Raw genomic sequence first — 14,485 nt, forward strand, 5'->3', positions numbered from 1 at the left:
TTTCCCCCCTGATGTCCTTTTTCTGGTCTAGGATCCAATCTAGAATTACGTTTTGCACTTAGTTCTATCTCCTTAGGCTCCTGCAATCTAGGACTGTCCCTTAGTCCTCTTTTCTTTCATGGCTTGGGCACTTTGGAAGAATACTAGCCAGTTATCTTGTAGGCCCTGGGGACACAGCAGTAGAAAAATTAGGCAGACTGTAAAAATCCTTCCTCTCTGGAAAGTTTAAGGTTTTCTCCTGATTAGATTGAGGTTAACAATGCATCTGGGTAAGGAATCTTATAGAAATGATGTACCCTTCATCATACAGAGGAGATATAAGGTGCCAGTTATTGGGAATGTTAAGTTTGATCACTTGGTTATGGAAGTATCTACTAGATTACTATAATTACTAAACTTTAAATTAATAAGTATATTATGGGAAAATACTTTGAGACCATGCAAACACCTTGTTTCTCATGATACTTTCACTTACTAATTTTAACATCCATTGATGAGTTTTGCCTGCAACAGTTAATACTGTGGTGTTTGTCAAGTGGTCATTTGCTATTTCCATCATTTCTTCTACAGTTATGAATAGTAATTCTACTCTAAGGGAGAATTATTCCTTTTCCCCATTTATTTAGTATTTATTTATTTTTTATTTGTATCAATATAGACTCATAGATATTTATTTTACTCTGTGGATTATTCTCTATTCTCTCATTATTTTGTTCAAACTTTCTCAAATTTGGCCTTTGGGAGCTCTTTCAAGTGTCCCTTCACCTGTCCTCCATTATTTTTTTTATTTTTTTCCTTACTTTCTAGCATCATGTAGCTCATTTTCTAATTTCCTTGCCCCAACCCTGGAATCAGCCACTTCTTTAAGGACCCTTGATTCCTTTTTTGAGGGGATGTATACTTAGAAACCAAGATTTGCTGCTAAGTGTGCTCATTATTGCTGGGGCATCATTTCTAAGCTCGGTATACAGACCTAGGAAATAAACGTTTCCCTGTAGCCTCATCAACAGAATGTGTTGTCTTACATTTAAAATTTTGCCACACCAACAGGTAAGAAATGGTATCCTAGTTTTGTTTTAAATTGCCTTTCTTTAAATATGAGACAGTTGCATATCTTTCCATACACACACACACACAAACATCTATATCTGTTTTATGTCTATCTGTATATATATTAAGAAACATTAGTTCATATTGATACTTACAGTTAAACACCACAGTTTTAATTTTTGCTTTCCCTTTTTCCTTTTATCTCCTTTCTTTGTTCTTGAGAAACCTGGCTCTTATTATCCACAGTATATTTACTTCTTTGCTGAATCTTAGAATATTCATAAAGTAGTTTCAGAAATAGTAACCCACACTCCTGTGAAAAGCAAATTTACAACTCAAGTACAATATTTGTGTCCAATTCATTTTGTCTTTAGCCTTATGGAATATAGTTAAAGTTCTGATTTCCAAAGTTACTTTAGTTCTTATCTTACCCACTTTTTTTAAAACATATTTTATTTATTTATTTTATTTTATTTTTTTAAATTTTTATTTATTTATTTATTTATGATAGTCACAGAGAGAGAGAGAGAGAGAGGCAGAGACGAGAGAGAGAGAGAGAGAGAGAGAGAGAGAGAGAGAGAGAGAGAGAGAGGCAGAGACACAGGCAGAGGGAGAAGCAGACTCCACGGAGGGAGCCCGACATGGGACTTGATTCTGGGTCTCCAGGATCATGCCCTGGGCCAAAGGCAGCGCTAAACTGCTGGGCCACCAGGGCTGCCCATTATCTTACCCACTTTATTAGTTTATTTACCCACTTTCTCGTAAGTGGTCATTTAGATTGTTTTCAACATTCTGCAACTATAAACAGTGCTGTAATAAGTAACCTTGTACATATGTATTTCTGTATTTTTAGAAAGTAGCTTCAAGTAAGTTGCTAAAAGTGGTATTGCTAGGTCAAAATGTAGGTGTAAATGTAGTTTTGTAGGTATTACCAAATTTCCTCTAGAAGAGTTGTACTGGTTTGTATTTCTGCCACAATTGTTCTAGAGTCCCTTCTTTTTCATAGCCTCATCAACAAAAAATGTGTAGTCTTTCTTTCTTAATTCTTCACTCTCTAGTGGTATCTCAATATTGTTTTCATTTGTATTTCTTTAAATATGAGTGAGTCTAAACATCTTTTCATATGTTTAAGAACCATTTTATTAATGTGTTTGTTTCTTAATGGTGAATTGTCCATTCATGTGTGTTTCAATTTTTCTATTGTGTTTTTAGTCCTTTGATCCCAAATGTGAAGAGTTTAAAAGATATATTAAGGATATTAGCCCTTTGACTATGGTATATATTACAAATATCCCCCCCCCCCATTTGTAAGTTTTCTTTACATTTTGTTTTGCTGTTTTTTTTTTTTAAACCTTTTATTTATTAATTCATGAGAGACACACACAGAGAGGCAAGAGATGTAGGCAGAAGGAGAAGTAGGCTCCCTGTGGGAAGCATGATTCAGGACTCAGTCCCAGGACCCCGGGATCACGACTTGAGCCAAAGGCAGACACTCAACCACTGAGCTACCCAGGTGCTCCTATGCTGTTTTTTTTCTGATGCAAAATTATCAGTCTTTTTTTTTTTTTATTACTCTGGATGTTAAGTCATTGTTAAAAACCTTACCCTATACCAGGGTAGAAGAAGAATTCATCCATATTTTCTTATAGTCTTTGTATTATTTCATAATGTACCTTTAGATCCTTGATTCCATTGAAGTTTATTCTTTTGTATGATATGAGATATGAATCTAAATTTATCTTTTTTCCAAATGGCTATCTAGTTATCCCAGCATCACTTACTAAGAAACCCATTTTGTCCCAGTTATTTCAGATGCTGTTAGCATATCCTAGGTTTTCTCATATTTTTGGGTCAATTTCTTGGCTCTGTTCTTTGACCTCCCTTTATCTATTCATGTCCCGGTACCACACTGTTTTAATTATAGTGGCTTTATAGTATTATTTTTGAGTAGGCTCCATGCCCATTGTGGAGCCCAGTGTGGGGCTTGAACTCACAGGCCCAAGATCAAGACCTGAGCTGCAATTAAGAATCAGAGAGTAAGGGGCACCAGGGGGCTCAGTGGTTGAGCGTCTGCCTTCGGCTCAGGTTGTGATCCTGAGTCCTGGCCTCGAGTCTCGCATCAGGCTCCCTGCAGGGAGACTGCTTCTCCCTCTGCCTATGTCTCTGCCTCTCTCTCTGTCTCTCATGAATAAATATATAAAATCTTAAAAAAAAAAAAAGAATCAGAGACTTAAACTACTAAGCCACTCAGGCACCCGTTTATAGTATTTTTTAATGTTTGGTTACATTAAACTCTCTCATAGTTTGTTTGTTCTTTTTCATTATTTTCCTGAGCATCCTCAGAGGTTTGTTTTTCCTTAGAGACTTTGATACCAAACTTATCTAACTCCATAAAAAATAAAGCTGTCTTTTGAGTAATAACATGAAGGAAAAGATAAAGCAAGTAATTTACATATCTGAGGAAGAATATTCCAGGCAGAGAGGTCATCAGCTGCAAGGACCCTAAAAGGCCATGTGGGGTATCATAACAAATTTGACTTCTCTGGGTGTGAATTTGGAGCAGAGGAATGGCCTGATCTTGCAGCTATGATAAAAATTGACCATAAATTGCTGCCAAAAATGCATATCATAAATCTAATCAGGAGGAAACACTAGAAAAACTGAAAATGAGCATTCCACAAAATATCTGTACATACTCTTCAAAATTACAAAAGTAAAAAAAGTCAAAGGCTAAGGAACTGTTTATGATTAAAGGGTATGAATGATACATGCCAATTAAAATGAATATTCTGAATTGAATCCATGATGATAAGGGAGGGAAGGTAATGATGTAGGGAACATTGCTGTATGATTGGTAAAATTGTAATATAGACTGTGGACTAAATAATACTGTTATATCAATGTTACATTTCCTGATTTTGATTACTGTAGATATGTAAAAGTGCATCACTGTTCTGAGGAAATACAGTACTCTAAAATTATATAGGAGGCATCATGTCTGTAACCCACTCTTAAATATTTCAAAAATATGAAAATAAGAGAAACAGAGGTGTTAAGAAAACAAACAGGCAAAACCTAAACAATTGGTGAATCTGAGTAAAGCATATAGGTGAGTTCAGTTTATAGGTTTTGCAAACAAAAGCAAAAATTAAAAGAAACAGTTGATAGTGGGACAAGGGGAGAATCCAGATTAGTTAGGAGGTATTTGTATTGATCCAAGCAAGAAATAGTGATTGTCTAGTTGAAGAAGATATTAATGGAGAAAATAAAAGTAGATGAATGGATTCTGGATATATTTTTAAGAAAGAATGGACAGAGGCTTGCTTATGTGAGGGTATGAGAGAAAAAGAGAATCAGAGATGGCGGCAAGGTATTTGGTCTGAGCACCTGAAAGGTGGGAGTTGCTATTTATTGAGACAGAAGACATTGAAGGAAGAGCAGGTTGTATACGTGGGTTGGAGTATGGGAGAAGAAAGAGTTGGAGTTTCATTTTAGTTATCTATCCTCTAAGCAAAGCTGACACAAGTGATTCTTCCCCAGTAAATTTCTTGGAAACCAGGAGATGTATGTGATGTCATTCATAGATCTCTGCACTAACCTTGGTAAAGCCATCTAACCTCTTTATATTATTATTTTCCCCAACAAGGGAAAAATAATACCTGTCATGCATACTTCACAGGTGAAAATTATACTAGATGTTAAACATAAAAGCACTCTGGGGACGCCTGGTTGGGTCAGTGGTTGAGCCTCTGCATTTGGGTCAGGTTATGATCCGGGGGTCCTGGGATCCAGTCCTGCATAGAGCTCCTTGCAGTGAGCCTGATTCTCCCTCTGCCTATGTCTCTGACTCTGTGTGTCTCTCATGAATAAATAATTAAAATCTTAAAATAAAAATAAAAGCATTCTGAACAGCATAACATAGAGACTTATTGAATCACTATGTTGTACTGTTGTACACCTGAAATGAATATATGAATATATATGAAATATATAAATATGAATATAACATTTTAAGTAAAAAATTTGAAAAGTATGCAGTTTTAAAAATGCTAAGTATTTAAATATAGGCTGTTACTGTCCTCAGTCGTTGTTATGAAGTCTTATGTCTGCATTCTCTTTTCATCCACTTTAGCCTCTCATCTGGTTTATTATTCTTGACTGCTTATTGCTAGGCCTCTCCTTAGGGTGACTCCTTCTTTCATTTGGCTAGGCAGTCTCTGAATGCTTCACTGTGCTGAGGCTCATTGGCCTGCTGGCTGTTATAGATTGTAAAATCTCTCCTGCTACCAACAGTGAGTTGGCTGCCCCGTGGTACCGAGTATCCCATTTATGCAAATAGACTTGAAGTAATATCTACTACTTGATAAGGATTTTTATGTATGATATATAAAGCTGGATTAACTTCTATTAATTAATAGCTAGAATGTTTAGATGCCTATTGTGTGCAAGCATGGTGTCAGGCATGTTACCTCTAATTTTCATTATATCCCTGGGAGCAGACATCATCACCTGTGCTTTACAGATGAGGAAACTGAGGAAAATAACTTGTTCAGGTTATTATGCTAATAAATAGTATCTGGGAGCTGAGATGTAGTTCTAGCTTTGAGACTCCAAATCTTTTCTTCTTTGTCATTTCTTTTTCTTTTTTTCAACCATATTCCCCTATTCTGAGACATCTATTCCCTCAAATTAACATTGCATACTTATATTTATGCACGTTTTATTCAGCCTAGACTATCTTTCTCTGTGCTCTTTTATCCTTATTTATTTATTATTTATTTTCCATGACTCCACTAAGTTTTACTTTGAGACTACCTCGGCACCTGGTATATGATTGTTCTTTAGAATTCTTCAAAATATGAATTTGGCACTTAATGGATGCTAGCTATCCCATAAGGTTGTAGAAGGAATAAACCATAGTAAATATAAGTCTATAAAAGTTCTAAACATATATAACTGTTTTATGTTTTAACAGAAATGCCATAACTGGTATTTCTGTTATGGCATCTTTATTTTAATCTTACAGGCTCCTTAGTGATAGAGAAGTCCATTTGACCTGAGAAGATTTGATAGTCATGTGACCACTTCCTCAGCAGGAACTGACTGGCCTTAGCATGTATCTCTAGGGAACATTTCTTTTCATTTCCTGAATAGTCTCTCTGCCTCTCTAAAGCACAGCTTTCACCAGTCTGCCAGCACATTGTTTTATAGGAAATATTTAACTTGAAAAATAATACTAAATATTGTCATTGTGAATTTATTATCTAATGTCCACTTTAGAATTTAAATTTCTTCTTCTTGAATGGATGGAGCTAGAGAGTAAAATGCTTAGCAAGATAAGTCAGAGGAAGACAGTTGCCATATGCTTTCACTCATATGTGGAATTTAAGAAATAAAAAAATAAACAAAGGGGGAAAAAAGAGAGAAAGACAAAGCAAGAAACAGAGTCTTAACTATATAGAGAACAAACGGATGGTTACCAGAGGGGTGGGAGTGGGGAGATGGGTTAAATAGGTGACGGAGATTAAGGAGTAAATTTGTGATGAGCACAGGGTGATGTATGGAACTGTTGAATCACTATATCATACACCTGAAACTACTATAACACTGTGCGTTAACTAACTGGAATTAAAATAAAAACTAAAAATCTTTTCTTCTTGAGATTGATCAAAAGCAGAAATCATGAAAACACAGCATAGCAGCTTGATTTTGATGAGTGATAATGATGTAGAAAAACTTAATGCCTCTTAACAAAAGAGATAGGGATTGCAGTTTCAAGTGAAGCCACATTTTTAAGTCATCACAGTAAAAACAGAGCTTTTGAAGAAAGCCTTTTATCACATGAACTTAATATTTTTTCCTTTTAACAAGGGATCAAATAAGGAGAAGCAATGCTGGATTTCAGATTGATTGCCTGCAAAAAAGTAAAACTCTAGATTTTGTTTCATGCAAACATGTTCACTTATAAACTAAATACTAGATGTAGGTGCTTGTATGCTTAAGTAAGGTAAACAGCAGCACCCAGTAGGTGGTTATCAGAGAGTCAATATCAACATGGGTCGGGCGGCCTGGGTGGCTCAGCAGTTGTGCCGCCTTCGGCCCATGGTGTGATCCTGGAGACCTGGGATCAAGTCCCACGTTGGGCTCCCTGCATGGAGCCTGCTTGTCCCTCTGCCTGTGTCTCTGCTTCTCTCTCTCTCTCTGTCTCTCTCTCTGGGTGTGTGTGTGTCTCGTGAATAAATAAGTAAATAAAATCTTTAAAAAAATACATCAACATGGGTGGAAATTTAAATTGTGTTCCACATGAGTCAGATCTGAGATTGGCATTACTTAGTTTAGTCATGAATGACCAGGATGTGAATGAAAATATGCTCATTAAATTTGCAGAGAGCAAGTTGATGGTCTTAGAAAATATGAATAGTATTCGGTATGACTATGATGAGCTAGAGAAATCACATTTTTTTTAAACGGTAAAGTTCAGAAGGAAAATCTGTAAAAGAATACACCTGATGCAAGATAAAAACTTAGTAGGTATAAGAAAAGGCTGGATAGAACAAATAGATACAGATAGAGAGACTGAATATATACAGGTACTAAGAACCAAAGGAGGAAAATGGACTAAAGTGTAACTCCTTGCTTTCATCAACCTAAAGCAGATATTCTGTTCTTGAATAATTTTTTCCTGATGTTTCAGGTGCCTCTACATAGTTTAGTTCCTAGTGCATTCTTCCCATACAACCTAGTTTTCTCCTTATCATCATGTAAAAATCAATGAAAGCATCACCTTTTCAAGAAAGCATTTCCTGACATCTCTTCCTCACATCTACCAATTCCATATCCTTCCTTGTTTCATAGTATCCTGGTTAGACCTCCTTTTTGAGCAATTACTTCACTCCATTTTTAACTTTACTTTCAGTCTCTTTCAATAGGTTATGACCTCAGAGTCTTTTGTCTTCATAAAATGGTAGGTACGTCGTGACTGTTCATTACATGTTGAATGAATGAATGAAGCTGTATTTTTAGGTGGGGGCTTTTAGTTCACATCAGAGCCTCTGGAACCACCATTGATAAAACAGGTCAGAAGGGCTTACCTCCAAGGCACCCAGTATCCAGGTATTTAGGATTACTGGAGGGATGCCTCAGTGGCTCAGCGGTTGAGCGTCTGCCTTTGGCTCAAGGCGTGATCCTGAAGTTCCAGGATCGAGTCCCATATCGGGCTCCCTGCATGGAGCCTCCTTCTCCCTCTACCTGTCTCTGCTTCTCTTTCTGTGTCTCTCGTGAATACATCAATAAAATCTTTCAAAAAAAAAAAAAGGATTACTGTAGATGCCCTTGAGAGAATTGGCCAGAAATCATAAATGTTTGGTTTATGCGTCCTTAAGATGGTCCAGATTGATCTGTCCATGATGAAGAGTAGAGAATCTCTCTTCTTTAAATTGGTTTAATCAGGCTTTTGAAATGATAGCTATATCCCAAAAGTAGAAAGTTCTTTCTTGTAATATAAGAAAAGAATACCTGAAGGATTATAAATATTGGCTGATCAGATAAGCAAAATTTCAAAGAACAGTAAATTATTATTTATATATATGTAACCATCTAAAGCTCACAGATCAAATGAATAGAAGATAGTAGACTCTGGTATTCATCTTGAACCATAAGTTAAATTTTTTTTAAAATTCAAGTATAATTAACATACAGTATTAGATTAGTTTTAGGTTTACAATATAATGATTTCAACAATTCTGTACATTACTCCGTGCTCATTACGATAAGTGTACTATTAATCCCCTTCACTTATTTAACCCCCACCTACCTCCCCTCTTGTAATCACTTTGTTCTCTGTATTTAAAAGTAAGTTTTTCTGTTTGTCTTTTTTCCTTTGTTCCTTTTTATTTTGTTTCCTGAATTCCACATGTGAATGAAATCATGGTACTTGTCTTTCTCTGATTATTTCACTTAGCATTATGCCTTTTAAGACCATCCATGTTGCAAATGGCAAGATCTTGTTCTTTTTATGGCTGAGTAACATACCATTGTGTATATATACCACATCTTTATTCATTCATCTGTGGATGGACATTTGGGTTATTTCCATAACTTGGCTATTAAGTCCATCCATGTTGCATATGGCAAGATCTTGTTCTTTTTATGGCTGAGTAACATTCCATTGTGTATATATACCACATTTTTATTCATTCATCTGTGGATGGACATTTGGGTTATTTCCATAACTTTGCTATTATAAATAATGCTGCAATAAACATAGGAGTAAATATATCTATTTATTTATATCTGTCTATCTCTTTTCAAATTAGTGTTTTCATTTTCTTTGGTTAAATACCCAGTAGTGGAGTTTTTGGGTGATTCTATTTTTAACTTTTTGAGGAACTCCATATTTCTTTCCACAAATGAAAACCATACCAGATAGCGTTCTCACCAGTGATACATGAAGGTTCCTTTTCTTCTACATCCTTGCCAATGCTTATTTCTTGTGTTTTTGATTTTAGCCATTCTGACAAGTGTGAGGTGATATCTCATTGTATTTTTTTTAGACTTTATTAATGAGAGAAAAAGAGAGAGAGAGAGAGACAGAGGCAGGGGGAGAAGCAGGCTCCCTTTGGAGAGCCTGATGCGGTACTTGATCCCAGGACCCCAAGGATAATGACCTGAGCCAAAGGCAGATGCTCAATGACTGTGCCACCCAGGTGCCCCTCTCATTGTAGTTTTGATTTACATTTCCCTGATGATGATGATAAGCATATTTTCACTTGTCTGTTGACCATCTGGATGTCTTCTTTGAAAAAAATGTCTATTTTTGGCTTCTGACCATTTTTAAATTGGATTATTTGCAGGGTTTTGGTGGTGAGTTGTGTAAGTTCTTTAAATAATTTCTATATTAACCCCTTATTGGATATATCACTTGCAAATCTCTTCTTTCATTCAGTAGGTTGTCTTTTTTGTTTTGTTGTGCAAAAGTTTTTTCTTTTGACAAATAAAAATTGTTTAATTTTGCTTTTGTTTCCCCTGCCAAAGGAGGCATATCTAGAAAAATATTTTTAAGGCTGATGTCATAGGGATTATTGCCTATGCTCTCTTCTAGAAATTTTCGGGCTTCAGGTCTCACATTTAAGTCTTTAATCCATTTTGAATTTATTTTTGTGTATAATATAAGCAAGTGTGAACCATAAAATTTTTCATAGTTGTTTTTCTGTTTTCTCCTCATCTTTGTCATACTCTTTTTGTTCTGCCTTTATGTGTCTTTATTATCTGTTGTCCTTCTCTCATCTGTGTCTCTGCTTGGCTCCCCATTTCCACCCATCTCTGCTCTTGTTCTGTCTTTTTGGCATTTCTTCCTATGGCTACGTAGAACTGGAAAACATTTTGAAGATTTTATTGTATCTTTTTATGAAATCTTTTTATAAAGATTTCTACTTCCTGGGCAGCTCCGGTGGCGCAGCGGTTTAGCGCCGACTGCAGCCTGGGGTGTGGTCCTGGAGACCTGGGATCCAGTCCCACATCTGGCTCCCTGCATGGAGCCTGCTTCTCCCTCTGCCTGTGTCTCTGCCTCCCTCTCTCTCTCTCTCTCTCTTTCTGAATAAATAAATAAAATCTTTAAAAATAAATAAAAAAAGATTTCTGCTTCCTATGTTTGAGCTAAAAGCACGTGAATTGATTATTTTACATTTTTACTCTTTGTAATCCTTTATTGATTTTGGCCATCTTAAATTCAGGAGTCCTCCAGAGAAGAAATGTTGCCCATTTCAAATATGGCCACTCAAGACCACCTGAGTATCTGTGGGCCTGTCCTTTTCCAATTGTTCTTGGTTCCAAGAGTTTACCCTGGCTTAGAGTGCAAAGTATTGTCCATCCAGCATCTGAAAAATCAATTCCAGAGTTAGACATTTAGATTGTAATACTTTAGAATTTGAGTAGGACTTTTGGTACTATTTAATCTTAAAGATGAGAAAACTGTGGAGCAGAGAGGTCATACAAACTACTCAAAGCTGTGTAGTCTTTAATATTTTTCTTCTTCCATATATCATAGGAAAGGGCTATATGAATTTTTATATTTTTTGATACAACATCTTGATATTAAGACTTGAAATAGCCTTTTAAAGGCGGTACAGTGTTGTTTTTTTTTTTTAAATATTTTATTTTATTTATTTGAGACAGCATGAATGCGGAGAGAAGGGCAGAGGGAGAGGAAGAGCAAGAACCTGACTCCCCACTGAGCAGTGAACCCACTGTGGAGCTTGATCCCAGAACGCCCTGTGGGGCTCAATGCCTGAGATCATGACCTGGGCCGAAGGCAGACACATAAGTGACTGAGCCACCCAGGCGCCTAAGGGCAGCACAATTTAAATAGTGGTTCCCATTAATATTTCCATCAGACTAGTGGAAGTCTCCTTACGTCTTTTGCTGTTGGAAGGAGTGGTGTTACACAGGGCATAGTGACAGAACTGATCATGCAGGAATTAGGAAGAGATTATTTTTTTTTAATCATTTGGTAGAAGGGAATCCAAAACTACTGATCACTGCTTGATTAATATATAGAAAAAGGTGAATTCTGAGGACTTTTTTTAAAAAAGATTTTATTTATTTGAGTGAGAGAAAGAGAGCATGAGTGGGGTAAGGGGCAGAGGGAAAAAGCAGACTCCTCACTAAGCAGGGAGCCCAATGTGGGGCTCAATCCTGGGACCCTGTGATCTTCGCCTGAGCCAAAGGCATTAGATACTCAACTGACTGAGCCAACCAGGCACCCTTCAGAAGATGTTTTAAATGACTAAAAGAAAGGACACTGGCACCACAATAAAAACTATTTTATTAGACGATTTATGTTTTAATTAGCTATGAATGAACAGAGGCAATGTGAGTGTCCAGTTCTGTTGAGAAATTCAAATAAAAAGAAAATGAGAGTGTAAGTATGAGGAGGTTGTTTCATAAAAACAAGGATTATGTGCAAGCTTGTACTATAAAATTTAAACACTCTTTAGTGTGTCACCTAGGTCCTCCGCATTTTCCCCACAATATTAGAGTCAGAGTGTCAGGAGCAGGCTACTGTATACTCCCACTGTATTTTTCAAGATCTAGTTAACCTTCATTTCTCAAGGGAAAAAGAAAGTCCTAAATTTCTACTTTGGAAATTTATTGCCAAGTACTCTGGATTTTACTACTTTGGTATCTCTTAAAGCTATCTACTGCTCTCAATCAGGACAGCGACAACCTTTGTTAAAACTTTCATAATTTTTCATCTGAACCCTCGCCACTCATACTCCACATTGCTGCCAGACTGATTTTACTAATTGGGTTGTATTATTTTCTGTTTAAAACTCTATTACCTATTAATAGACACTCTGTTACCTTGAGGTAAACTTCACATTCCTTAACATCTCATGTAAGAACTTTATGATCAGGTTCTTGGTCATCTGTACAACCTGAACTGTCACTATTCCATGTTCCATCTATGGATGGATGACCAATGTAGAATAACCTCCCCATCTTGTGGTCTTAGAGGATAGTTCCACTAAAAACCTTTGAGGTCATCCTGATCCAGTATCTGTAAATTAAGGGCACAAATGATACCACTTTTATGTATGTTTTATTGTTCAGTTATTTTGATGAAAAGCCAATTGCTGGTTCCATCTCAGGCAGTAGCAATTTCCTACTTTTGTCCTGCTAGAAATCATAGTCAAAGCAGAGAGATTTAGGAATGCCTGGGTGGCTCAGTTGGTTAAGCATCTGCCTTCGGCTCAGATCATGATCCTGGGGTCCTTGATCAAGCCCCAGGTCAGACTCCCTGCTCAGTGGGGAGCCTGCTTCTCCTTCTCCCTCTGCCCTGGACCTGTGCTTGCTCTCTCTCTCTACTGTTCTCTTTCCCTCTCAAATAAATAAATAAAAAATTTAAAAGTAAAGCAGATTTAATCTTAGGCTAGTTTGCTCATTGAAATTCTGTTTACTTGTAAGCAATATATATTTATTGAGCATTTGTGATGTGTCAGGCTCTGCACTAGGTGCTGGATATTAAATACAAAGATGATTTAGGGGTCACCTGGAAGGCTCAGCGGGTTAAGTGCCTGCCTTTGGCTCAGGTCATGATCCCAGAGTTCCGGGATTGAGCCCCATATCAGGCTCCCTGCTCAGTGGGGAATCTGTTTCTTCCTCTCCATCTGCCTCTTCCCCTCCTGCCCCTTGTTCACCCTTTCTCTCAAATAAATTAATAAAATCTTTATTATTTTTTAATAAAATCTTTAATAAAAAAAAGATGACTTAGGTCTTATCCTCAAAGAAATGATAGTCCTGTGAACAAGTGTATCACTTAGAGTTTTTGAGTCATTGTGTTAATGAATTAAAGATGGAATAGTAGATAGTCTTTGAGTTCTGACATATTTGAACAAGTCAGCCAACAAATACACGAACCATTTCTTTTCTGCTAATGAAGATACTTTCAGTAGGAGCTGGAGTTTGTGGAAGACATGACTTTATGGGTTGTTAACTACTAGACAATTTATCATTTTATTTCAATAGGATTTTCTTTTAAATGCCTTTACTGTGGCTCCTTTCTTTTTTGAGGTGGTTGACAACAGTACTGTAATATACCAGAATTATTGTCTAGAAATAATGTGTTTGAGATATATACACACAAAAATTCAGAGACCTCCTATTATAGATTCATCCTTAGATGTAACACTAATTTGATGCTTGATATCTTCTTTTCCCTGTCCATTGCTAGTTTGCAAGAAGTTATTTTTATTAGGAAATATCATTCCACATTGCTCCAGGTATGAACCAGAAGAAATTCACCATGCCTCACTGATAAGAACACAGAGGAAATAGTGTTAGTCACATTCAGGAGTGGACAGCACTGTTAGTTACTCTTCTTTGTTTTACAGAGATGAACGAAATCAGTCCATCATTGTAAGTGGAGAGTCTGGGGCAGGAAAAACAGTCTCAGCTAAGTATGCCATGAGATACTTTGCAACTGTAAGTGGTTCTGCCAGTGAAGCCAATGTTGAAGAAAAGGTCTTGGCCTCCAACCCCATCATGGAGGTAAGACAGCAGCAGCCATGGCCTTCTTAACTATATTCTCTTAAGAAACCTACTCAAAAAAAAAAACTGAAACAGTATATATTGTCAAAAGTCTGGGCTCTCCCAACCACTAAAAGTAAGAAAATACCTCTCCGCATATTAGTAAGAAGAGACCTGTGAAAAGTAGAAAGGCAGGAAGGTACACATTTGAGTAAAGCCCAGCTATGGAAGCATCTACTTAATTCCATAATCCTGCATTTTTAACCTACCACTGAATTGTCTCCAAATAACTGACAGTGGTACTTCATTTCTTAATTTCTATTCTCCCAGTTAATTGACTCACATCTATTATTCCTTATACTAGAAGTATGTTCCTCATTTCCCCCTAGTTCTGAGTTCATAGGATTCA

At 36.6% G+C, this 14,485-nt stretch overlaps 1 protein-coding gene across 4 annotated transcripts in view; it reads left to right on the plus strand.

Moving 5' to 3' along the window:
• Positions 1-14,485, plus strand: part of MYO5A (myosin VA) — a 193,629-nt gene that overhangs the window by 72,374 nt on the left and 106,770 nt on the right. For all 4 annotated transcript variants that reach the window (XM_055319733.1, XM_055319734.1, XM_055319735.1 and 1 more), the window contains exon 5: positions 13,941-14,097. In XM_055319733.1, coding sequence (XP_055175708.1) covers positions 13,941-14,097 — 157 coding nt within the window. The remainder of the gene's footprint in view (positions 1-13,940; positions 14,098-14,485) is intronic.

The sequence above is a fragment of the Nyctereutes procyonoides genome, unplaced genomic scaffold, assembly GCF_905146905.1.
Source record: "Nyctereutes procyonoides isolate TBG_1078 unplaced genomic scaffold, NYPRO_anot_genome, whole genome shotgun sequence".
Classification (NCBI taxonomy): Eukaryota; Metazoa; Chordata; class Mammalia; order Carnivora; family Canidae; genus Nyctereutes; species Nyctereutes procyonoides.